Source organism: Corella eumyota, chromosome 1 (genome assembly GCF_963082875.1).
Source record: "Corella eumyota chromosome 1, kaCorEumy4.1, whole genome shotgun sequence".
Classification (NCBI taxonomy): Eukaryota; Metazoa; Chordata; class Ascidiacea; order Phlebobranchia; family Corellidae; genus Corella; species Corella eumyota.
In genome coordinates, this window is record NC_137490.1 from 11,117,854 (window position 1) to 11,137,244 (window position 19,391).

The 19,391-nt window shown below is 31.2% G+C and overlaps 1 protein-coding gene across 1 annotated transcript; it reads left to right on the forward strand.

The window, feature by feature from the left end:
• Positions 1-143: 143 nt before the first annotated feature.
• Positions 144-18,860, forward strand: LOC145763665 (uncharacterized). Its single transcript, XM_082575167.1, has 26 exons — positions 144-365; positions 1,225-1,432; positions 1,600-1,674; positions 1,758-1,912; positions 2,092-2,196; positions 2,454-2,811; positions 2,924-3,092; positions 3,376-3,698; positions 3,939-4,064; positions 4,266-4,429; positions 4,965-5,706; positions 5,849-6,064; positions 6,217-7,711; positions 8,097-8,355; positions 8,511-8,711; positions 8,815-10,433; positions 10,578-12,055; positions 12,256-14,413; positions 14,556-14,794; positions 15,044-15,362; positions 15,590-15,820; positions 16,135-16,323; positions 16,541-16,680; positions 16,958-17,285; positions 17,421-17,591; positions 17,994-18,860. Exons 1-26 carry the CDS (start codon positions 200-202, stop codon positions 18,159-18,161), a joined length of 11,802 nt encoding a protein of 3,933 aa, XP_082431293.1. The 5' UTR covers positions 144-199; the 3' UTR covers positions 18,162-18,860.
• The last annotated feature ends 531 nt before the right edge of the window (positions 18,861-19,391 follow it).

Sequence of the window (19,391 nt, forward strand, 5' to 3'; positions counted from 1 at the left end):
TTGCTACCGGCTAGATGCAGCTCATTTTTCCTAAAATTTTGTTTTTTTGCTTTGTTTGCAAAATTGATATATTGAATGGCACTAACTGTTTTATATGTGTTTTGTTTTTTGTAGTTCTGATGTAAAATTAATATTTATAAGCTATGGATAAGCAAAATCTTGCATTTACCAATTTAAGAAACGGGGCCAGCTTTTGGTTATGAGTCTTATACCTCAAAATGAACGATTATTTTCGGTTCGTCTCTTATCAGTTGATAGTTATTTGTCGACTCCCTTAGCAGGATTAGATGTATGTTATTCAAATTTCAAGAAAACGAAAGTAAGAAGAATTCCAGTTATAAGAGTTTTTGGGTCAACACCCTCAGGTACTGTTTTAAATTTTTTGTTTAATGAAAATAGTATATATGTATTAAATTTAAAGTTTGGTGACCATGCCATAACATACTTAAAATGTTTATATAAATTAATACTTGTTTTAAATCATTAAAATGTTTTAAATCATTAAATTGATTTTGTCATTTTTTTACACATTTTTGTAAAATTTATTGTATATACATATATATATACGATATATTATTTTTTTTATTATTTGTTTTTTGCACATTGATAAAAGTAAATAATAAATATGATATACAATTAATATTACAACAATTATTATTTACGTCATTAATGCACGAAAAACAGAAATTTAAAAAATAAAAAAGTTTTTAAATAAATTTTTTTTATGAAATATATGTTACAACATTTTTTGGTTGTATTTTTTTTATATGTCAGTTTGTGAATAAATAGTAATAAAAATAAAACAAATTTTTAACTTAATATGTACACATTATAAAGCAAAAATTATTATATTAAGTAATAAAAACCGGCAGCATGGTGTAGTAGTAAGAACACTTTCTACACCACCATGAGGTCGTGGTTTCAATTCTTACTGATCTCATGATGTAGCATCCTTGAGTAAGGCGCTATAAACGGTATGAACTCCTGCTGAGCCAGCACTTAATCAGCAGCATAATTACTGGGCAATTATAATCTATAATATCCCAAACTGCCACAGGCAACTCAAGACTGGGTCGGAGTAACTGATGTTACTCTACGTTTAAGTCGCGCATTCGACTTTCCCACATCGAGGATAAAGATATAAATATACAAATAAAAAATAGGCTATTATAATTAGGTATATAGGCTATAATAAAAATGAAAGTAAACAAAATATAAAAAAAGGTCAAACAACATGTATGCACGTTCATGGTGTTCTTCCTTACCTCATGGTTCCTTATTATGGTCCACCTTGTTCTTTATCTCAATCTAAAGAGGCTGACCAATACTTGTATCAAATAGCTTTAAGTATTGATCAAGCGCTTAATTCAGCTGCAGGAATGTCACATTCCACCCAAGAACATGTTTTTAAAATTGTTTTGCTACGTGGAAAGTATGTTCATTTTTGCTTAACAATTTGAAAGATTAAATATATTTTTATAAAGTTTTTTTTTATTATTTTAGATCACTTTTTAATATAGTTATTACATACTTTAACAGTTACATCATGTTTTTTTTTAATATTTGTATATATTTATTTACGAGAATTTATATTTTTAGGCCATTCTATGGATATTATGAAAAAGAATCTTTGTTTATGAAGATTTATTTCTATTTGCCATACGACATTAAAAAGTATTTTGTTTTTAAAAATTTGTTAAAATTTATTTGCACATAACCGATTGTTTAAGTTGTGTTGTTTTTTTAATAACATTTAGAGCTGCAGACTTACTTCAAGCAGGGGCTGTAATGAGTCGATCATTTCAACCACATGAGGCACATGTTCCTTTTATACTTCAATTTTTCCTTGATTATAATTTGCATGGAATGAATCTTCTGCACTCCAAATCATGCTGGTTTCGAAAACCACTTGGTAGTTTCAAAATTTTTATTATAAAATTTAAAAAAGTTCATTTAATAAATAAAAATGACGAGTGCTCGACTATAATTATATCACAGTTTGTTTGGATTTTTTAGATTTTCTGTTATATTGCTATCAATGTTTTATTTTTAATTAGTCTTTAGCAGCAATTTATTCAACTTTTTTTCTAGGAAAACCTTCTTCTTCGCCAATCCCAATAATAGAGTCAACTTCTCAACCTTTACTAACCGAAACTAGTGATGTTAAAACAAATCCAGAAAATAATTCTGTTCCAGGTCAGATTTAAAAAACAACAGATTTTACTTTACAAATTTTATCCATATTCGAAAAAAATTAAAATTCTTGTTAAGTAAAAAAGGGGTTGAATAAGGTAGTTTTAATTTATTTTTTTAATGTTGCTAAAGTTTCTTACTATGAAATTAACTTTGATAAGAGAAATAAGTTAATAAAATTGGTATCAATCATTGCTGTTTGCTCTTTGTACTTCCTTCTTTGTAAAATACTTTTGATTCACTGTTACTTTATGTTTTAGGCTTACCCAGTGTATCACAAATGAAGGATTTTCAGTGGAATAAACTGAGACGAAGAAATCAGAAATTTAACAACACTTTCGACAATGAGGCTTCACTCGACTTTAACACTGTGTCAACAGAACCACAAAAATCCTCCAACAACATCACCACACAAAAAGAAGACAAATGGAAAAATATTATTTCAAATCGTTTGAGTGGTTCAACCAGTAGTGATACCACTCTTAATTCAAGCCCACTAAAAACATTTTGGTCAGCAGAAAACATTCCCACAGATGCTTACTTACCAAGTGATTTTGCAAAACGATTAAGTACTTGTGACATTGAAGTTGATATATTGGCTGCAGATATTTTAAACAGGTATGTTGTTTACATTTGATCTGTAATGAAGTTATGGTTTTTTAACTATTTTATTGGTGTCGAATTAATTAAATATTTTTAATAAAACTTGTGTTTAAATATTTATGTAAAGAAATGAACTTGAAAACAACGTTGGAAAGAATCCAGGTTTGGAAGCAATATGGGAAGATGAAAGGATGAGGAGAAAGGCAAGAAATGATAATTCTCAAGTGGAAGTTAAATTATCACAGGATCCAAGACCTCTTCCTTACATCACAGATCGGGAATCAATGTTTTTGACGGTAAGCAATTTTGTGTATTAGCAACATGTAAGTGCTGATATTGTTTTAAATATTTTTCGCAAGTTTTACCAAGATATAAATAAATGCAATTTTTTTTTACTGTATTTTATGCCTATATATATACTTTATTTATTATGTGTTTTAAAATTTTTAAATAAGTACCAATATTATTAAATTAACTTTAAATAAGTTCCAATATTATTAAAAAACTAAAGAACCGGAAAGCATTTATTTTTTACAGGTAATGATACTAAATAAATTAACAGTTTTTTTTATGAAACAGGAACTGAATGTGGCATTGAGTGATTTTTACATTGACCATAACAAGACTTCTGATTTTAACTCTACCTCAATTTGTGACGACTCTGTTAACATTGATACTCCTAAAAAACCATCATCAGATTTATTTTCTAATACCGATGAACAACATCTATCATCTTATCCTCCCGTTCCTGTTGTTGATGACGGAATTGTTTCACAAGTCACGTTGACACCACTCTCTCAGAGAATTCGACATAACACACAAATAAACTCCAATGATGGAAATGTTGAAAGTGATTCTCAGTTTTTAAGGATTTTAGAAGAAATGGAACATAATGAACAAAGGTGTTTTAATGTATACATTTTGTCTAATTAATTTATTTATTTTAACTAAAACCTACTTGTACATTTTTTCTCAGCAACTTTTTTAAAATTTCAAAAGTGTGCTTAAAAATCTACCTTTACCCTAGGCTTTATGTTTTCAAGTAAAAATTTGATATGCAGTTTAATAAATAATTGATTGAAATATTCTTCTAAAATAAATACACATTATTAGTTTAAAAAGCTTGTAAACTTTTGTTTTAGTCAAATGAATAGTTCAAGTTTAAATTTGCAACACAGTAATGGTCCACTTGATCAATCTGATGGAGAAAATTTCAGTGATAATGAAAATGCTGGTTTCAATTTATATTTAAGCCCTGACAAGTTCAGGTAAAAAAAAAACTTTTTATATAATATTTCTAAAAATTTTAGTTTTTTATTACTTATTTATGTGTTTATATTAATTTATGTTTTTAACGTTAATATTCATTAGAAATGTTATTTAAATTGTTAATTAAACCATGGGTATTTTTAAACCGGTTTATTTTTTTTTACATTTTAACATTGCTAATGCAAGATAATTAATTTTAGTCAAGAAAACAAAAAAGAAACATTAGAAATGACTCAGCCATGGGAAAGTGGAATCGAAGATCTTTTATTTGCTGCAAACCATCATGAAAATAATGAGTTTATGAGTGATTATTCTGATGATAACATTCCACAATTGGATGGTGCCTCAGATGAAATTAAACAAGGTAAGTGAACCTGGTAAAAATACTTTGCTACTCTTTAAACCAATGGAACTTTAATAAATAAATTTTAAGCTAGCGCATCTATAGTTAAAGTCTTTTTGTTAACAGCATCTATGTAAATTGCTGGGCAATGTAGAATCTATGTAGAATCTGTAGAATCTCTACAAAAAATGTGCTTTGAAAATATTTATGCCCTTTTAAATGAAAAAAAAATGATGTACCAAATGTGGAAATTTGTTTCAAATAAGTTTACAACAAAGTGTGCAAAATTACCAAGTGTTGCTTAAACTATATGATAAAAAATATAGAGCGAAATTAATATTTAAGAATAAACAAATATAGTATTTTGCCCATCCCTAGACATATTTGGTTAACCCTTGCATTAAATATTTGCTATAATATTGCATTGTCCAAGTTGAGTTTTCCTAATTTAAATATAACGAAAGGAAATTTTAAGTTTTATGCTATTTGGCTCTTTTTATTCCAATTAACTTCTATATATTAAGTTAATAAATGTTAAACTCTTTATTGATTTTAGAAACCACAAAAAATCTGTCAAGTCCTATTATTCAACATTCATCATCTAACTTTAATATTGTGGAATCTGTTGTAGATCTTTCATCAAAATCCAGTTATCAAATAAATAAAATAAAAACTTTGACTCCCATTAAAAATGAAGTTAATGCCTTGCAAAATTTTGATCTTTTACCAAAAGTATTAAAGCAAAAGAAATCAGTTTATTTAAAAAACCTTAAAGCTACAAAAGCAACATCTTTGCCTCCCAAACTCGAAACGTCTCTTTCAGACAAAAATTTTAAATACAAAGGTTTAAGACGTCAAAGATCTTTGCCAAACCAGAAGAGCTTTAATTTAAAGACTTCGTTTTATGACAAAACAAACAGCAACATGTTTTCAACTTTTCAGGCTTTGCTCAACGAAAAGCCAATAAGCTGGCCACCAGGTGGTGTACTTGAGCAAAAACAAACTAGCATGCCAGATAACAAAACAGTAATTGATTTATCTTTAAACAAGCCTAGTTATGAAATAACACAAATGAAACACGACAATCTTTCAAAAACTGTCATGTCATCTTCGTCAAAATTGCGTTTGTCTGACAACACTGGTGATGAAGCCGTTATTTCATTTTCTGGGGGAAATTCTGGTGTTGCGGTTGCGTGCTGGAAGGAAAACAAAAGTGATGAAATTTATGGAGATAATTTACGTAAAAGTGAAAGAAATTCATTAAGACCACGCAGTTCAAGACAAGTTACCAAAAACAGGTAAAACACTTTTAACATTCAATCCTTTTTTTTAATTTGTTAATTTAATTTGAGTGTATTCAAAGCATAAATAATATTTGATATGTTGCCTTATTTTTTATTTACTTTGCTTACATGCATTAATTTTTTTGTAATCTTTTAGATACACTAGTGATCATTTTTATGAAACAAATAACGAGGACTGGACCGATTTAATGTTTACTGAAACATTTTCAAGTATTTATAACGCTGGTGACCAACCTTTCAGACCAAGAAAAAGAAAACCTGTCAATAAAAAGAAAAGAGGGGGGATCTCAAAAATTCGAGAAAGAAAGCCAAAAAAAGAAAAAGTTTTTATCAAATGGATAATCACTCATAAGTGAGTGCCAAAACAAAACTATATTTAAATGTTTTAAAATTGTCTTTGCCAATGTTGTTAATGTTATTCTAAAAAAATAGCTATTTTTTAAAAATTATTATAAAATTGAGTAAATCTTGTTTAAATTTAAATTTTTTGGTTTACTTTTAAAGGTTCAAAGGTACTCGAAAAATGAAGATCAAACTCTGGAGAATTAACAACCAACCCCAAGTTCACCTTTCTAATGATCTTAATGAATTATATTCACTGTATTCACCTATTAGCAAAAACACTTTTGAAAACATAAAACCCGACCCACCTACACCCAAACTTTTGCCAATACTTAAACCTGAAGTGCAAAAGATCTTTAAAGTTCCAAAAGGAAAGAGAACCAAAGAAAATGTGGTAACACGATTTCATCCGTCGCAGTTATCTTCTGATTTAGTCTCCATAGAATATCCAAGCAAGGTTTTTGATACAAACTCTTCTACCAAGCCAACATTACTTGAAAAATCAATATATGCTGATGGTTTAAGTGGCAAGACCGAATCGATTTCCAAAGATATACAAAAAACAAAACCTTCTGTCATACTTGAACAAAGGAATATTTTTGAAAACTTAACACCTGTTAACAAAGATGATAGTGTATCATTAGTTAACCCTCAACAAACTGAGATTACCTCCCAATTATACAAAACTGAATGTTCTCCTACTGCAGAATTAATAAAACCATTTCAGTCGCAAAAATTATTTCCTTGTAGTCATTCTGGTACTATTGATTCTGTGGACCAAAAAAATAGTTTGCCTTTTCTAAAGAAAAAGGTCAAAAAACTTCCTAGTTTAGAAAAAATTGCAAAAACGATTGAGACTTGTGAGGTAAAAACTAAACAAACTAAGCCATTAAAAAAATCCACCATTTTACCTGTTTCAAATCGTACTCTAACCCCAGTAAATCAAGTTGTTTCCACACAAGCTGCTTTAAAAAATCCTAACACCGTCCTTAGTGAATCAATTTCAAAATTGGGTTCCAAAGACCAGAATATTTTTCAAAGAATTTCTCCTTTGGTTGCGAGTGAGACGGCAGCTATGCTTCAAACCGAAAAAAATTTTAATTTAGAAACAGACCCTATTTCTAGAGTACCTACTTTTACATTACGTGATTCAAATGTTTTCGTTAGTATTAGAAACACTAATGTAGCCTCCCAAACAAAAAAAGTTGAAGTTGAACCTTGTTTGCCAAATGAAAATATCAATCTACACAAGAGTAATGTTGCAGAAGTTTTGGATCCCACCCGAAGTAAAAAAGATTTTGCTGAAGATAAAAAATGTAAACTGGATTCTTTTAAAAATTTTGATTTAAACACACAAGATGAACTTAATACAAGTTTTAACAAATCTCCAACTAAGGATTTAATAAAACCAGATCAAGAATTCATTTTAAATACAGAATTGAAGCAGTCAGTATCAAAAAAAGAAAAAAGAAATAATCCGACTTTAATTCTTTCACCTATTTTAACAACAAACACAAAAAGTTTTTCCGAAATTCAATCTCAACTTCCGGAGGTTATTTCCCCCACCCAACCCTTTGTAGTTTCTCCAGCTACTTCAATGAAACCAACAAAACCAACTAAGAGAGTTCTTCCAAAAAGATATCAACCAACAAAAAGGGTAAGTCTGTAGTAAAATTTTGTAATTTCAGGACTGTATCAAAAACCTAATTTTGATCTAACAAAAGAGTGAAGGGTGGTTTCTATCTTTTTAATTTATGCTTGTGCATCAATGTTAAAGTTTTAATTAAGAAAAGTTACTTTTGATAAAATATAAAAAAAAATATGTGAATTGTGTATACGAGAGGACATGTTTGCAACTAATTTATACTGTCCTACACAGAAAATGGTTTTAAAATTTTGTGTTAAGCATTTTGCGACCTGTGTACATTGGCATAAAGTCAAATAGGTCTAAAAGGTATTTTTATGCATAATATTTGAAACTACACAAAATTACAAATCACTGGCTGTTAATTTTATTTAAACTTATATTGTGATATTTTTAGGTAACTCGTCGTAGTGTAACAGTGCGGATGAAGCAACTTACAACTCCACAATGGATGCATGATCGTTCTACTGATGACAGTTCTGACGTCTCGCTTTTGTGCAATGTGTTAGAGACGATGGGGTATGGGTCTCCTGTAAGTTCACCCACCCATAAAATTCCAGTAACACCTCCAAGACCTTGGTCTCCAATGGTGGCAAATTCACCCCCAGTAACGGCATTGAATAATGTTAAGACAGCTAATTTACCTGCTACCACAGGTAGGCAAAAGTTAAAAAAATATTTTTACCTTAAAAATATTAAAATGCATAATTATCGGATAAAAAATGCTTTTAAAAAGTAATAGCATAATTTATCTAATAAAATTAAAATACTTTGTTATGCTGATTTAAATATCATTGTAAATATTTTTCAGTGGAAGAGGATGTAGTAGGAGTCCTTGACATCGATACAGAATCGATGTTGAAGGAGATGGGATGTATAGGGGATATAATGCAGGCTGCCAGTGCCGGAATGAAGCAACACGGACCTCAGGATGATCTTCTTAGTCATCTGGATGCTTTGTTAGATGGTGAGGATCTTGCTGGCGGAAATGAAGTGGAAACTGTACAAATAGGTCAGTGTAAACACGTGACTGTGAAAATTGTTATGCTGAATTTTGTATACAACAACAGTTTTTTTGAAAGTTGAATAAAATAAAAAAAATGTTTTTTTAAAAGGTTCTGCTGAAGATATTCCCAACATAGACAACGCAATCAAAGAGATCACACAAAACTCTGTGGGTTTTATGGATATTTTGATGGATTCTGAAAAAAATCAAAAACTAGTGGCCTCAAAACTTGGAGACATCACAAGTAACAGTACTGTAGTAAAAATCCAACCCAGCAACGACTCAAAGCCACAAACTGATATCAATTCTCAGAAATTTAATTTATCAGCTCATCCGTCAACTAATAACAACCTAAATGCCATTAAAGAAGTGATGAGTTCTCAGTGGCAAAACTTGCCACAAATCTCTGATAATTCGGGTGTAGCCATGTTTTCCCCTACAGGACTTACACCTGGTTTATCCAATAAACAATCCCTGGAAATACAATTACACAAACAAATGCAAGCTGTTAGGTTGCAGCAACAAATGCTTGATAGCAACAGTTTTCGTAGCACAAGTTTTGTATCGAGCAAATCCGGACAGAAATCATCTTCAAAATCAAAGGAAACTGTGAAGAGTAATACATTATCTGGAGGACTTCAAAAAGATTTGCTTGGCGAAATATGCCAGCAAGTTTTTTCTGAGAATTTTGAAAATTCCACCACACCCTCGCCCATTTCTTCTTCAAACTCAGAAAAAGTGTCTAACACGTTTAGTTTTGGCCTTAACTTAACCAACACGAAATCAATCGACAACTCACATTCGCCCAGGAAACTAACACAAACTCCTCCTTTTCATGTTAATAGCAATGCCCCAAACACTTTTCTTTACCCTTGCAAGACATCACCAATTCACACGGAAGATCATTGTGTTAAAACACAGTCCCCAATTGTCACCCATCCGACCCCGAACCCATTACAGGTGTTACACACTCATGTACATCATCATCACCATATTCATTCCATCAAGCCATCAATTACAGCTTCGTTAACATCCCAGCTAGCTAACCAAACCAAAGCATCGGAGAAAAATGATCCAAAATTAGGCAAAGTGGAACCAAGTATTGTAACAGAATGGCCCAAACCAAAGGTTGAGCTTTCAATACCAACACAACCACCCCTGGTTATTAAACCCAAAGAAGGTTCTACTCAAACCTTTGATTACTGTTTTAGTGAGACAGTTATCAATACAAACACAGAGGTAGTTACAGACACAGAGGTAGTTACAGAAAACAAACCAATAGACATTCCTGTTGTGGAAAAACCAACTGAGGCTAAACTACCTGAGGCTTCTATTTTAATGAAGCCAACTTGTCAAAATGGTGACGAGCGATATTGGCTACAAATTCAAATGCAAAATGGTATACCATGGAAACAGCCTTATACTACAAAGAAAACATCAAAAGCAGTTAATGTTTTGTCTAAAAAATCATCTAAAAAGTCTAAATCTAAGGAAAAACAATCATCAAGTTTACAATTTAGCATATCTTCTAAAGAGTCTATTGAAAAGGGTATTTTGGTTGATAAACCCATTATTTCAACCAAAAAGGTTACCTTAAAAACCCCATATTTTAATCGACCAAAAATGTTAACACAAGTGGGTAAAAGAGCTCCTTCAAATACTCCGACAATATCCTTAAGTGGAGGTAGCACTAAAACAACATCTGGCAGTACTTTTGATCTCTCTCAGGTAATATTAGTAACTAAATTTTGCGGGTATTTCTAGTTTAGGCATACCTTTTATCTCTTTGAAATTAGATTTCAATTATTTTTAACTTGAATAATTATACATATAGAAAAAAAATGTTGATGCAATCAAATGATTTTATTTTAGGATATGTTTCAACCCAATGCTTTCCCCACTTTACCTACCACAAAAACGATCAAACAGGAATCCACAACTGATGATGAAATGCTTGGTAAATCAAAGAAAAAAACACACAACAAAAAAATGGAAAGGGAGACCTTAAAGAAAAACACTCCAACTTTGAACACAGAGTTAAGTCCTAGTCTAAATTCTGTTCCATATCGGTCACCAGAAAAAAAGAATTTTCTGGGACAAGCAGTTACTGCCAAAGAAACGGTCATACCCTTAGTTCAAAATAATCAGGAGCTTATTTTAAATTATGTGACCGGTAAATGGGAGATAATGGAGAAAAAGGAAAAAAAGATAAAAACTAGTAAAAAGAAAGACAAACTAAATATTAGTTCTCCTCAAAGGGTTCCTTCAAAGACAATCAACATCAAAAATCTAAATTTGCCAACTATAAAAACTGTTATTAGCAGACAGCGTTCTTTAAGCAGTAATGATTCTATATCTCTTTCTTTAGCCAGCAACACCACTAGCGGGAGCAATATTTTATTATCTGACTATGATGATAGCATTTCAACAGTTTCATCTGGCAATAACAGTCAACAAGAGTATACGGTTTCAAGTGTCGATTCTGATTTACCTAAACTTAAGTTAACTTTGAAAAAGAACTCGCAAAGTTCAAGTGAAGAGTTAACTGTTTCTGAGACAAAAATTTCCAAAATAAATTTAAAAAAAGGTAAACCGATGTGTTTTAAAGCAATCATGAAACGAAAATCTTCCACAGACAAGTCTGGGCAAAAAAAATTAAAGAAACCAAAACCTAAAACGCTGTATGTTTTAGATTCTTACAGCGGAGAAAATGTTTTTATTTCGCTTACAGATTTTATTCAAAATTATGGAAAAAGAATGGATCTTGAAATGAAATCACAGCAAAGATGCCCCTTGAATAAAAATTTCAGCTTTTCTGAATACATTTTTTCTGTAAAAAATTACTTTAGGTTTGGGGCTAACATTTACGGTTTTCAAACCAAACCTAACTCTAATATCATAAGTTCTTTATCAGCTGAGTCTGCAGTGTCTGCCTTGTCTACAGATTTATTTTGGTATTCCCCCCAAAGTATTTGCAAAAAAGATTTTGATCAGAATAATAATGCTAAAACTAGAACAACCGACCAACCGACGGATGGATCTGAAGATTTTAAAAAGAAAACCAACAAAACTTCTTTAAGTAAACGTAATGTTTCTTCATCATCTGTAAGCAAAAAAATATCTCACACTGAAGAAAAGGGTGACCCCCCTTCTAAATTACAAAAAACAAGACACACACCCCCTTGGGGTGTTAAACAAAGCAATCACCCAACAAGCTTGGTGTTCAAAGCAATACCTGGCCCACCATCCCAAGGTGATGTAAAAGAGTTTATGATAACCTCAAACTTAATCAAACAAGAAAGCAAAGAACCATTTTACGGCGACTCAAAAGATGTTCAATCGACATCTAGGTTAGCATAAACTTCTTGTTTTGGGCATCCGTTTATATCAGTGCAATATCGAATGTAATTCGACTTTTCTGTTTGTTTTTTGTGTGCTATATTTTGTAATTTCTTAAGCAATCACTGTTATGTCATTTATAACATACGACTTAAATCATGAATATTATTCATCAAATTTTGTTGCTAAAATCGACCGTTATCTATCACAGACTTTTTCTGACGCTCCCCTCGCATGTGAAAAAACCGAGACTCCCTGAAACTACACAACAACTTGAAGAATTTGGTTCTAGTCTATCAAATTGTTCTACAATACAACACTGGAGAGTTGTACTGGCTGCTGAGCAAGCAGGCTCAAATTCCCAAGAAACCTTACCCATTTTAGATTGTGCAAATCAAATAGCTAAAGAATTAAACCTAAAAAACCAAGAATCATTTTCTAATGTTATGGACATAGCAATGCAATTGCAAGACCATCCTTTATTAGCAAAATCACTTGTTGATTCAAAATTTGAAATGGTTTTAAAACCATCTATTTTACCACCTAATTACAATGAGACAAAACAATGGCTAAAGAGCAAAAAGTCAAGTACAACAAAGGCAACTAAGGGCAATACCTTCAAGACTAATAAAAGCGATAAAAACTCGGAAACAAACAAAGTTGTTGAACTAAAACAGGAAGTTTTAAAAACATCACAAAAAAATTCGCAAACTCCTATTCTAAAGAGAATAGATGCTTTAGTTAAAGACAGTACTGTCACTCTCCTACACAGACCTCGCAAAGTGAGCTTTGATGTGAGTGCTATAAAACCTCCACCATCACCTGATGCCGAAACAACTTCAAATCAACAAGCCCCAATGGCAATTTCTCCTTCAACATTTCCACCAAATAAAGTTTTACATTTCTCTGATCAGCAACCAAATAACTCTTCAACTATGACTTTCGACAGTTCTGAGGATTTTATTTCTATGAAATTTTCAGCCAGTTCTCCGTTTTCTTTTGATATGTCTTCTGATACTAAGGAAAAATCAAAATCTCCTGGAACAAGTAGCAGTGCGATTGCCTCTTTAATTGATGAGGTTGAAAATGATAAAGAAGACACCTCACTTATCTCGTTACTATCTGGTCAATTCGAAGAAGATAAAGAAGATAAGATAGAGGATAAAACTACTCCCAAACATACCTCTTGTTTTGAAAGCACTCCTGTTGCATGTAAAACTAAAGTTCCGCCATTGAGAAAGCTTTTGTATACTCCTATACCAAGCAAAACTCCAGAAAAAATCGAAGACTCGTTTTTCGATTCTGTAATTCCAGCTACACCTCCAACAAGTGACACTCCTCAAATTATTAAAAGAAAAAGCAAACGTGTTTCCCGTCGTCTTAGCAAAGCCAATTTGATTAAATCATTTGCAGAATCTCCTCTGATTATCGAGTTATCATCAATGCAAGATTCTCCAAGATTCAGTGGACTTACAGGCCCTTCCATGAACAATACATTTGGTTTTCGAGCGCTGCAACAAGACCTGGGAGATGCAAAAGCACTACACGAAAGACAGCATGTCACTATTATGAGTATGGAACTTCATGTTAAAACCCGCCTTGATTTATGTCCTGATCCTGAGATGGATGAAATAAGAGCTTTGTTTTATGCAATTGAGACTGACAGTTGTGACAAAATACAAACTGGTTCAATTATTGTCGACACAAAAAGTAGTAACGAACCTGAAGATTTAAATACACGATATCGTGAAATGTTATTTAGGTCAGGAATAACTAACCTACATGTTGTTTATGTTGAGAATGAACTTGAACTATTCCAAGAGTTTTCAGATTTAGTTCATCACGTGGATCCAGATATTCTACTAGGCTACGAAGTGCAAATGTTATCATGGGGATATTTATTTTCGCGTTCCACCCATTTATCGCTGGATTTATGTCGTGCCATGTCAAGATTTCCAAGTGACAAGATGAATAATCGTCATACCGCAGAGCGTGACGCTTATGGTGCAGACAATGCATCTGAAATCCATGTTGTTGGTCGAATTGTGCTTAACCTGTGGCGATTAATGAGATATGAACTGTCAATCTACAACTATAAGTTTGAGAGTGTTGCGTTTCATCTTTTGCATGAACGTCATCCTCATTACTCATTTAAAACATTGTCAACCTGGTTCGATCAACCTTTCAATAGAAACATTATGGGTAATGGTGATTTGTTAAGGCACAGATGCATTGATTATTATATGTGCCGAGCAGTTGGAAATATAAAACTGATTTCCCAACAAGATATGATAGGAAGAACTTCTGAGTTGGCGAGATTGTTTGGAATTCAATTTTATGAAGTTTTAACCCGGGGCTCACAATTTCGTGTAAGTATTTTTAAAATGGGTATAACATATGTAAGTTATTTTAGAATTTTAAACTATAATAAAAAAAAATCTTGCAAAAAAATAGTATTCCAAAACTACGAACAATGAAATATTTCTGTAAGTTTGTACTGTTTTGTTATAGGTTGAAGGAATGATGTTACGATTGGCTCACTCTTTTAACTTTATTGCTGTAAGTCCTGCTGTAGTTCAAAGAGCTGGACAAAAAGCTCCTGAATGTATAGCTTTGGTCATGGAACCAGAGTCGAGGTTCTTTGCCGAACCTGTTTTGGTGCTGGACTTTCAAAGCCTTTATCCATCTATAATAATTGGACATAATTATTGTTTTTCGACTTGTCTTGGTAGGGTGCAGCATCTTGGCAAGTAAGTGGTTTTATAAGATTAAAACTAATTTGATTTGTTCTGATTTAAAAATTATTTAGTAGCAGATAACTTTTTTATTGATTTTAGACTTTAATATTTCAATTTTATTCCAAAAAAGTGCGATTTACCAAATTTTGTGATACATATGTATGTACAATATTAAATGTAAGGTTTAAAACTTGAAGTCATTTAAAATGTAGTGTATGAGCCTTTCTAGTTGAAAACCGAAAATATTTGTTTAATTTTTAGAGAGTCCACATTTACATTTGGTTGTACCAACATCGAAGTACCTCAACGCTTACTCCACAAACTTCTTAAGCAAAACTTGATCACTGTAGCTCCAAATGGTGTTGCTTATGTTAAGTCATCAGTGAGGCGAGGCATTCTCCCCATAATGCTCGAGGAGCTTTTAAACACCCGAGTCATGGTGAAAAGTTCAATAAAAAAATGTGATGACAGTGCAACAAAAAAATTGTTAGATCACAGACAGTTGGGGTTAAAATTGATTGCAAATGTTACTTATGGTTATACTTCTGCTAACTACTCAGGAAGAATGCCATGTGTGGAGGTAACTTTACATATTTTTAATTAAATGTAAATTCGGATTACAACTTTTTTGAAATCCAAATTTAGGAAAAATTTTATATTGTTTTTTAAATTACATAAACTTAAAATATATATATATATATATGGGCAGATTGGCAACAAACTGTGATTTGCTATAACGTTTTCCAAGTTTTAAAATATTTAATCTTAACACTCATAAAATATTTAATCTTAAAACTTATATTTAAGATTGCTGACAGTATTGTTCACAAAGCTCGAGAAACTTTAGAGCGGGCTATCAATCTGGTTAACAACAACAAACATAAGTGGAAGGGTAGGGTAGTATATGGAGACACAGACAGTATGTTTATTGCATTGGAGAAAGGAACAAGCAAGGAAAGGGCATTCGAGGTTGGTAGGGAAATTGTGAAAGCAGTAACAGATGACAATGCTAGGCCAATGAAACTAAAATTTGAAAAGGTTTGTTTAATTTGGTTATTATTCTTGCTTATAATCCATTCTAGTAAATGATATGTATACCTGTCAATATAAAGCCTTGCAAAATAAATAAAATTGTTGTTTGTGGTGTGTGGGTAAATTATCACAGGCAAATATTAATTCAGAGTTTCGCCCATATTACGACAATTAAAAATTAAAAGTTAACTTTTATTTTTTTTTAAAAAACAGCAATATATATCCAGTAGAATTATTAGATTTTTTGTTATAAATTTTTTTAAATTATTCTTTGATGAATATATATGAAAAGTGCATTAATAAAAAATGTATACTTATAGGTGTACTCACCCTGTATCCTTCAAACAAAAAAGAGATATGTTGGTTATGCTTATGAGACAGAAGACCAAAAAGAACCAATATTTGATGCAAAAGGAATTGAAACTGTTAGAAGAGATGGATGTCCGGCTGTCTCCAAAGTCCTAGAAAAATCTCTCAAATTGTTGTTTGATTCTAGTGATGTTTCAAAGGTTAATATTTCAAGTATTTAAAAAATAGGTTATGAAACAGAATTGAAAGATAAAGTTTAAATAACAAAAAAATCACAAAGTCTGCTAAGATCTTATTAATTGTATTGTAACAGCTTAATATTTTGGGACATATTCAAAAAATATTATTTTTGTACTATGTAAGACTATTATACAGTAAACTACATCCCCAATATACCCTTTAACTTGTCTTGTTTAGGTAAAAACTTATGTTGAGAAGCAGTGTACAAAGTTGTTAGATGGTCGGTCCACATTACAGGATTGTACAATAGCAAAGGAGTATAGAGGAGCTCGTTATTATAAACCAGGTGCAGTTGTTCCTGCTCTTGTGTTAGCAAGGTTAGAGTGAAACAAATGTTACCTGTTTTTAATTTTTATGCTGCAATAGTATTTTGATATCGTTTTGAATCTGTTTAATGAATATGAATTTAAATGTTTAAAGACTTCATTTTTCTTTTGACCTAATATGAACAGATTTCTTTGTTTAAATTGACATCTAAATATAAATCCAACAGTAAATATTAAAAGATATTAAATTTAATAAAGTTAGGTTATTACATTTTATCCCTAATATTTTGTACAACATCTGAAACTATTTTAAAAAAATTCTATTTAGAAAAATGTTAGCAATTGATCGTAGATCTGAACCTAGATTAGGTGAGCGGGTACCATATGTTGTTGTACATGGTGCTCCTGGTATGCCCCTTTTTCAACTAGTGCGTCACCCCCAAGAAGTGTTGAATGACCCCCGTTTAAGATTACATGGTACTTACTATGTGACGAAAATGGTTTTGCCTGCTTTGGACCGCATGGTGGCATTGTTGGGTGTGGATGTATTTCAGTGGTATCGAGATTTACCAAGATCACAGAGACTTGGAGTTTATTACGGCATTGAAGAAAAAAGTGAGGAAAAATTGGCAGTTACTTCCGTCGATTCGAAAAAGGTCAGTTTACAAACAAATTTATTTGTTGAAGAATATTTTTTATTGGTTCTTTTTTAAATTATTATTAATACAAAATTTTTTTTTTGGTTTTAAGTTTTTTTGATAAATGTTAACCATATTTTTTTAATTTTTTAGTTAACAATTTCCCAATATTTTGAGTCCAAGCATTGTCTGTCTTGTGATCAATTGTCACAACAAACAATTTGTCAGAATTGTGTTTTAAATCCGATCAAGCTACAAGCCACAGTTACAACCTTAATGCAAGAGGCAAGGTTGCTTGAAAGAAGAAGAGAACATCTTAATCAAGTAAGTTTTGTTTGTATAATTCTAATCATACGAAAACATGTTTACTACATTTTAATAATTTGATATTGTTATAACTAAATTTTATGTTTTTTTGCATTTATTTATTTCGTTGTGAGAAGGTTGACGACCTAAACATAGAGTTGTGAGGAGGTTGACGACCTAAACAAGCACTTTAACCATGGGTGCTACAGCATGAGAGCAGTAGGGATCGAACCAAGGACCTTATCTAGTGAAACCAAGTGTTTCTAACCCTACACTATACTGCCGATTTATATGAAAGGCAACCAGTTTTAATATACTATTTTAAGGAACTAAACTATTTTTTAAAATAATAAATAGTCCATTTGTCCTTAAATATGAAATTAAAAAAAGGTCTCAAATAGAAATTTTTTTAAAATTCAGATTTGTTTGAGTTGTACTGCTGCGTCACGCTCCAGTGACATCAATTGTGATTCACTTGACTGCCCCATCCTTTACAAACGAATACGAGCCAATCACGAGGCTACAAAATCAAACTTCATTCGTAGCGCTTTTCGTGATCGGAATGTATTCATGCAAGAACTAATTTGATTGATGAAATTACCTGGTGTTTATTTTATATACATGTGAACTATTCTTTTTTTAAGTGGATTTAAATTATAGTGGTGCTTTATTTTTTGCTGCCGTTATATGTACTCTAATATTTTCTTTAGCTAATTTGCACCATTCAAGAATGATTGTTTTATTTTTTAAAAACAACGGTACAAATTTTTGTGCCATGATGTTTTAGTTTATCTGTGCCCTATTTTATGTTAAAACTGCTGCCTAACTACTAAGGTGCCATTATTAGTTAAACTTCTGTTGTAATATAAAAGCTTTTGCGTCATTTTTTCACGTTTTTATAAGTTTCACTTTTTTTACTTTTTTCATTATTTCAATGCTTTTATTTTATTGTTTTATTTTGCTGTGTCACAATTATCATACTAATCATGCTTTATTTGCTTTTTTCCGTCCGTTTATCCTTTGTTTTTAATTTGAAAAATTAATTTTTCTTTCCTGCAATTGTGATTCAGCCACTTTTCGTTTTGTTGTGAACTATCATACAAAATATTTTTTTATATTGCTTCTATGTAAATATCGGTATTATTTGTTTTAGTTGTCACCTCACCCTATTTTTCATACTTACAATTAATTTCTTTCAAACTAGCACAATTACTTTCGTAATTATTAAAGCAATTTGAATATTTTTTCGTGGCATTAGCGGCCAATAAAACACTAACTGCAGTTCAATTGGTCCATTCTTTAAATATTGTGTTTTTTTAATATTTAAAAATTGGCTTAATTTTATTTAAGAGGTAGCCATGTTATCAGAAAAGTGTTTCTGTTTTTAAGTTTTGTTTAAATTGTTGTCAAAGGTTGCAAAACTTGTTTCAGAAATTAGAAAAAACATTTTATTCACGGTTTACCGCCAGTTCGAACTTTGCAGCAGATTTTGTTTATAAAACTGTGTTGGAAGAATTTAAAAGTGAACATTTAAGCTTTTTAGTTTCAACCAATAAACCTACCAATTGCATCAATACTTCATATTTACTAATATAATTATATTTGTTTGATTGCTATATCGTTTAAATGCGTTACAATTACAAACCAGTTATTAAGATATCGTTTCTGTAGGTTTGCAATTTTGGAGGTTTTATGCTATTAACATGACCTAAAATATTTGCACTTAATTTGTGCCTAGTCATTATTGACTATCCCCGATTTCCCCGAAACTATTAAACATTACAATGCATTTAAAAGTGAAATACAAAGCTTATTGTG

What these genes read in the sequence shown, in the direction of transcription:
- LOC145763665 (XM_082575167.1), top strand. Translation starts at nt 200, where the DNA reads ATGAGTCTTATACCTCAAAATGAACGATTATTTTCGGTTCGTCTCTTA. An exon ending in GGGAATCAATGTTTTTGACG is followed by an intron (nt 3,093 to 3,375) that starts GTAAGCAATTTT and finishes TTTATGAAACAG; the next exon opens with GAACTGAATGTGGCATTGAG. An exon ending in AGTGGAAACTGTACAAATAG is followed by an intron (nt 8,712 to 8,814) that starts GTCAGTGTAAAC and finishes TTTTTTTAAAAG; the next exon opens with GTTCTGCTGAAGATATTCCC.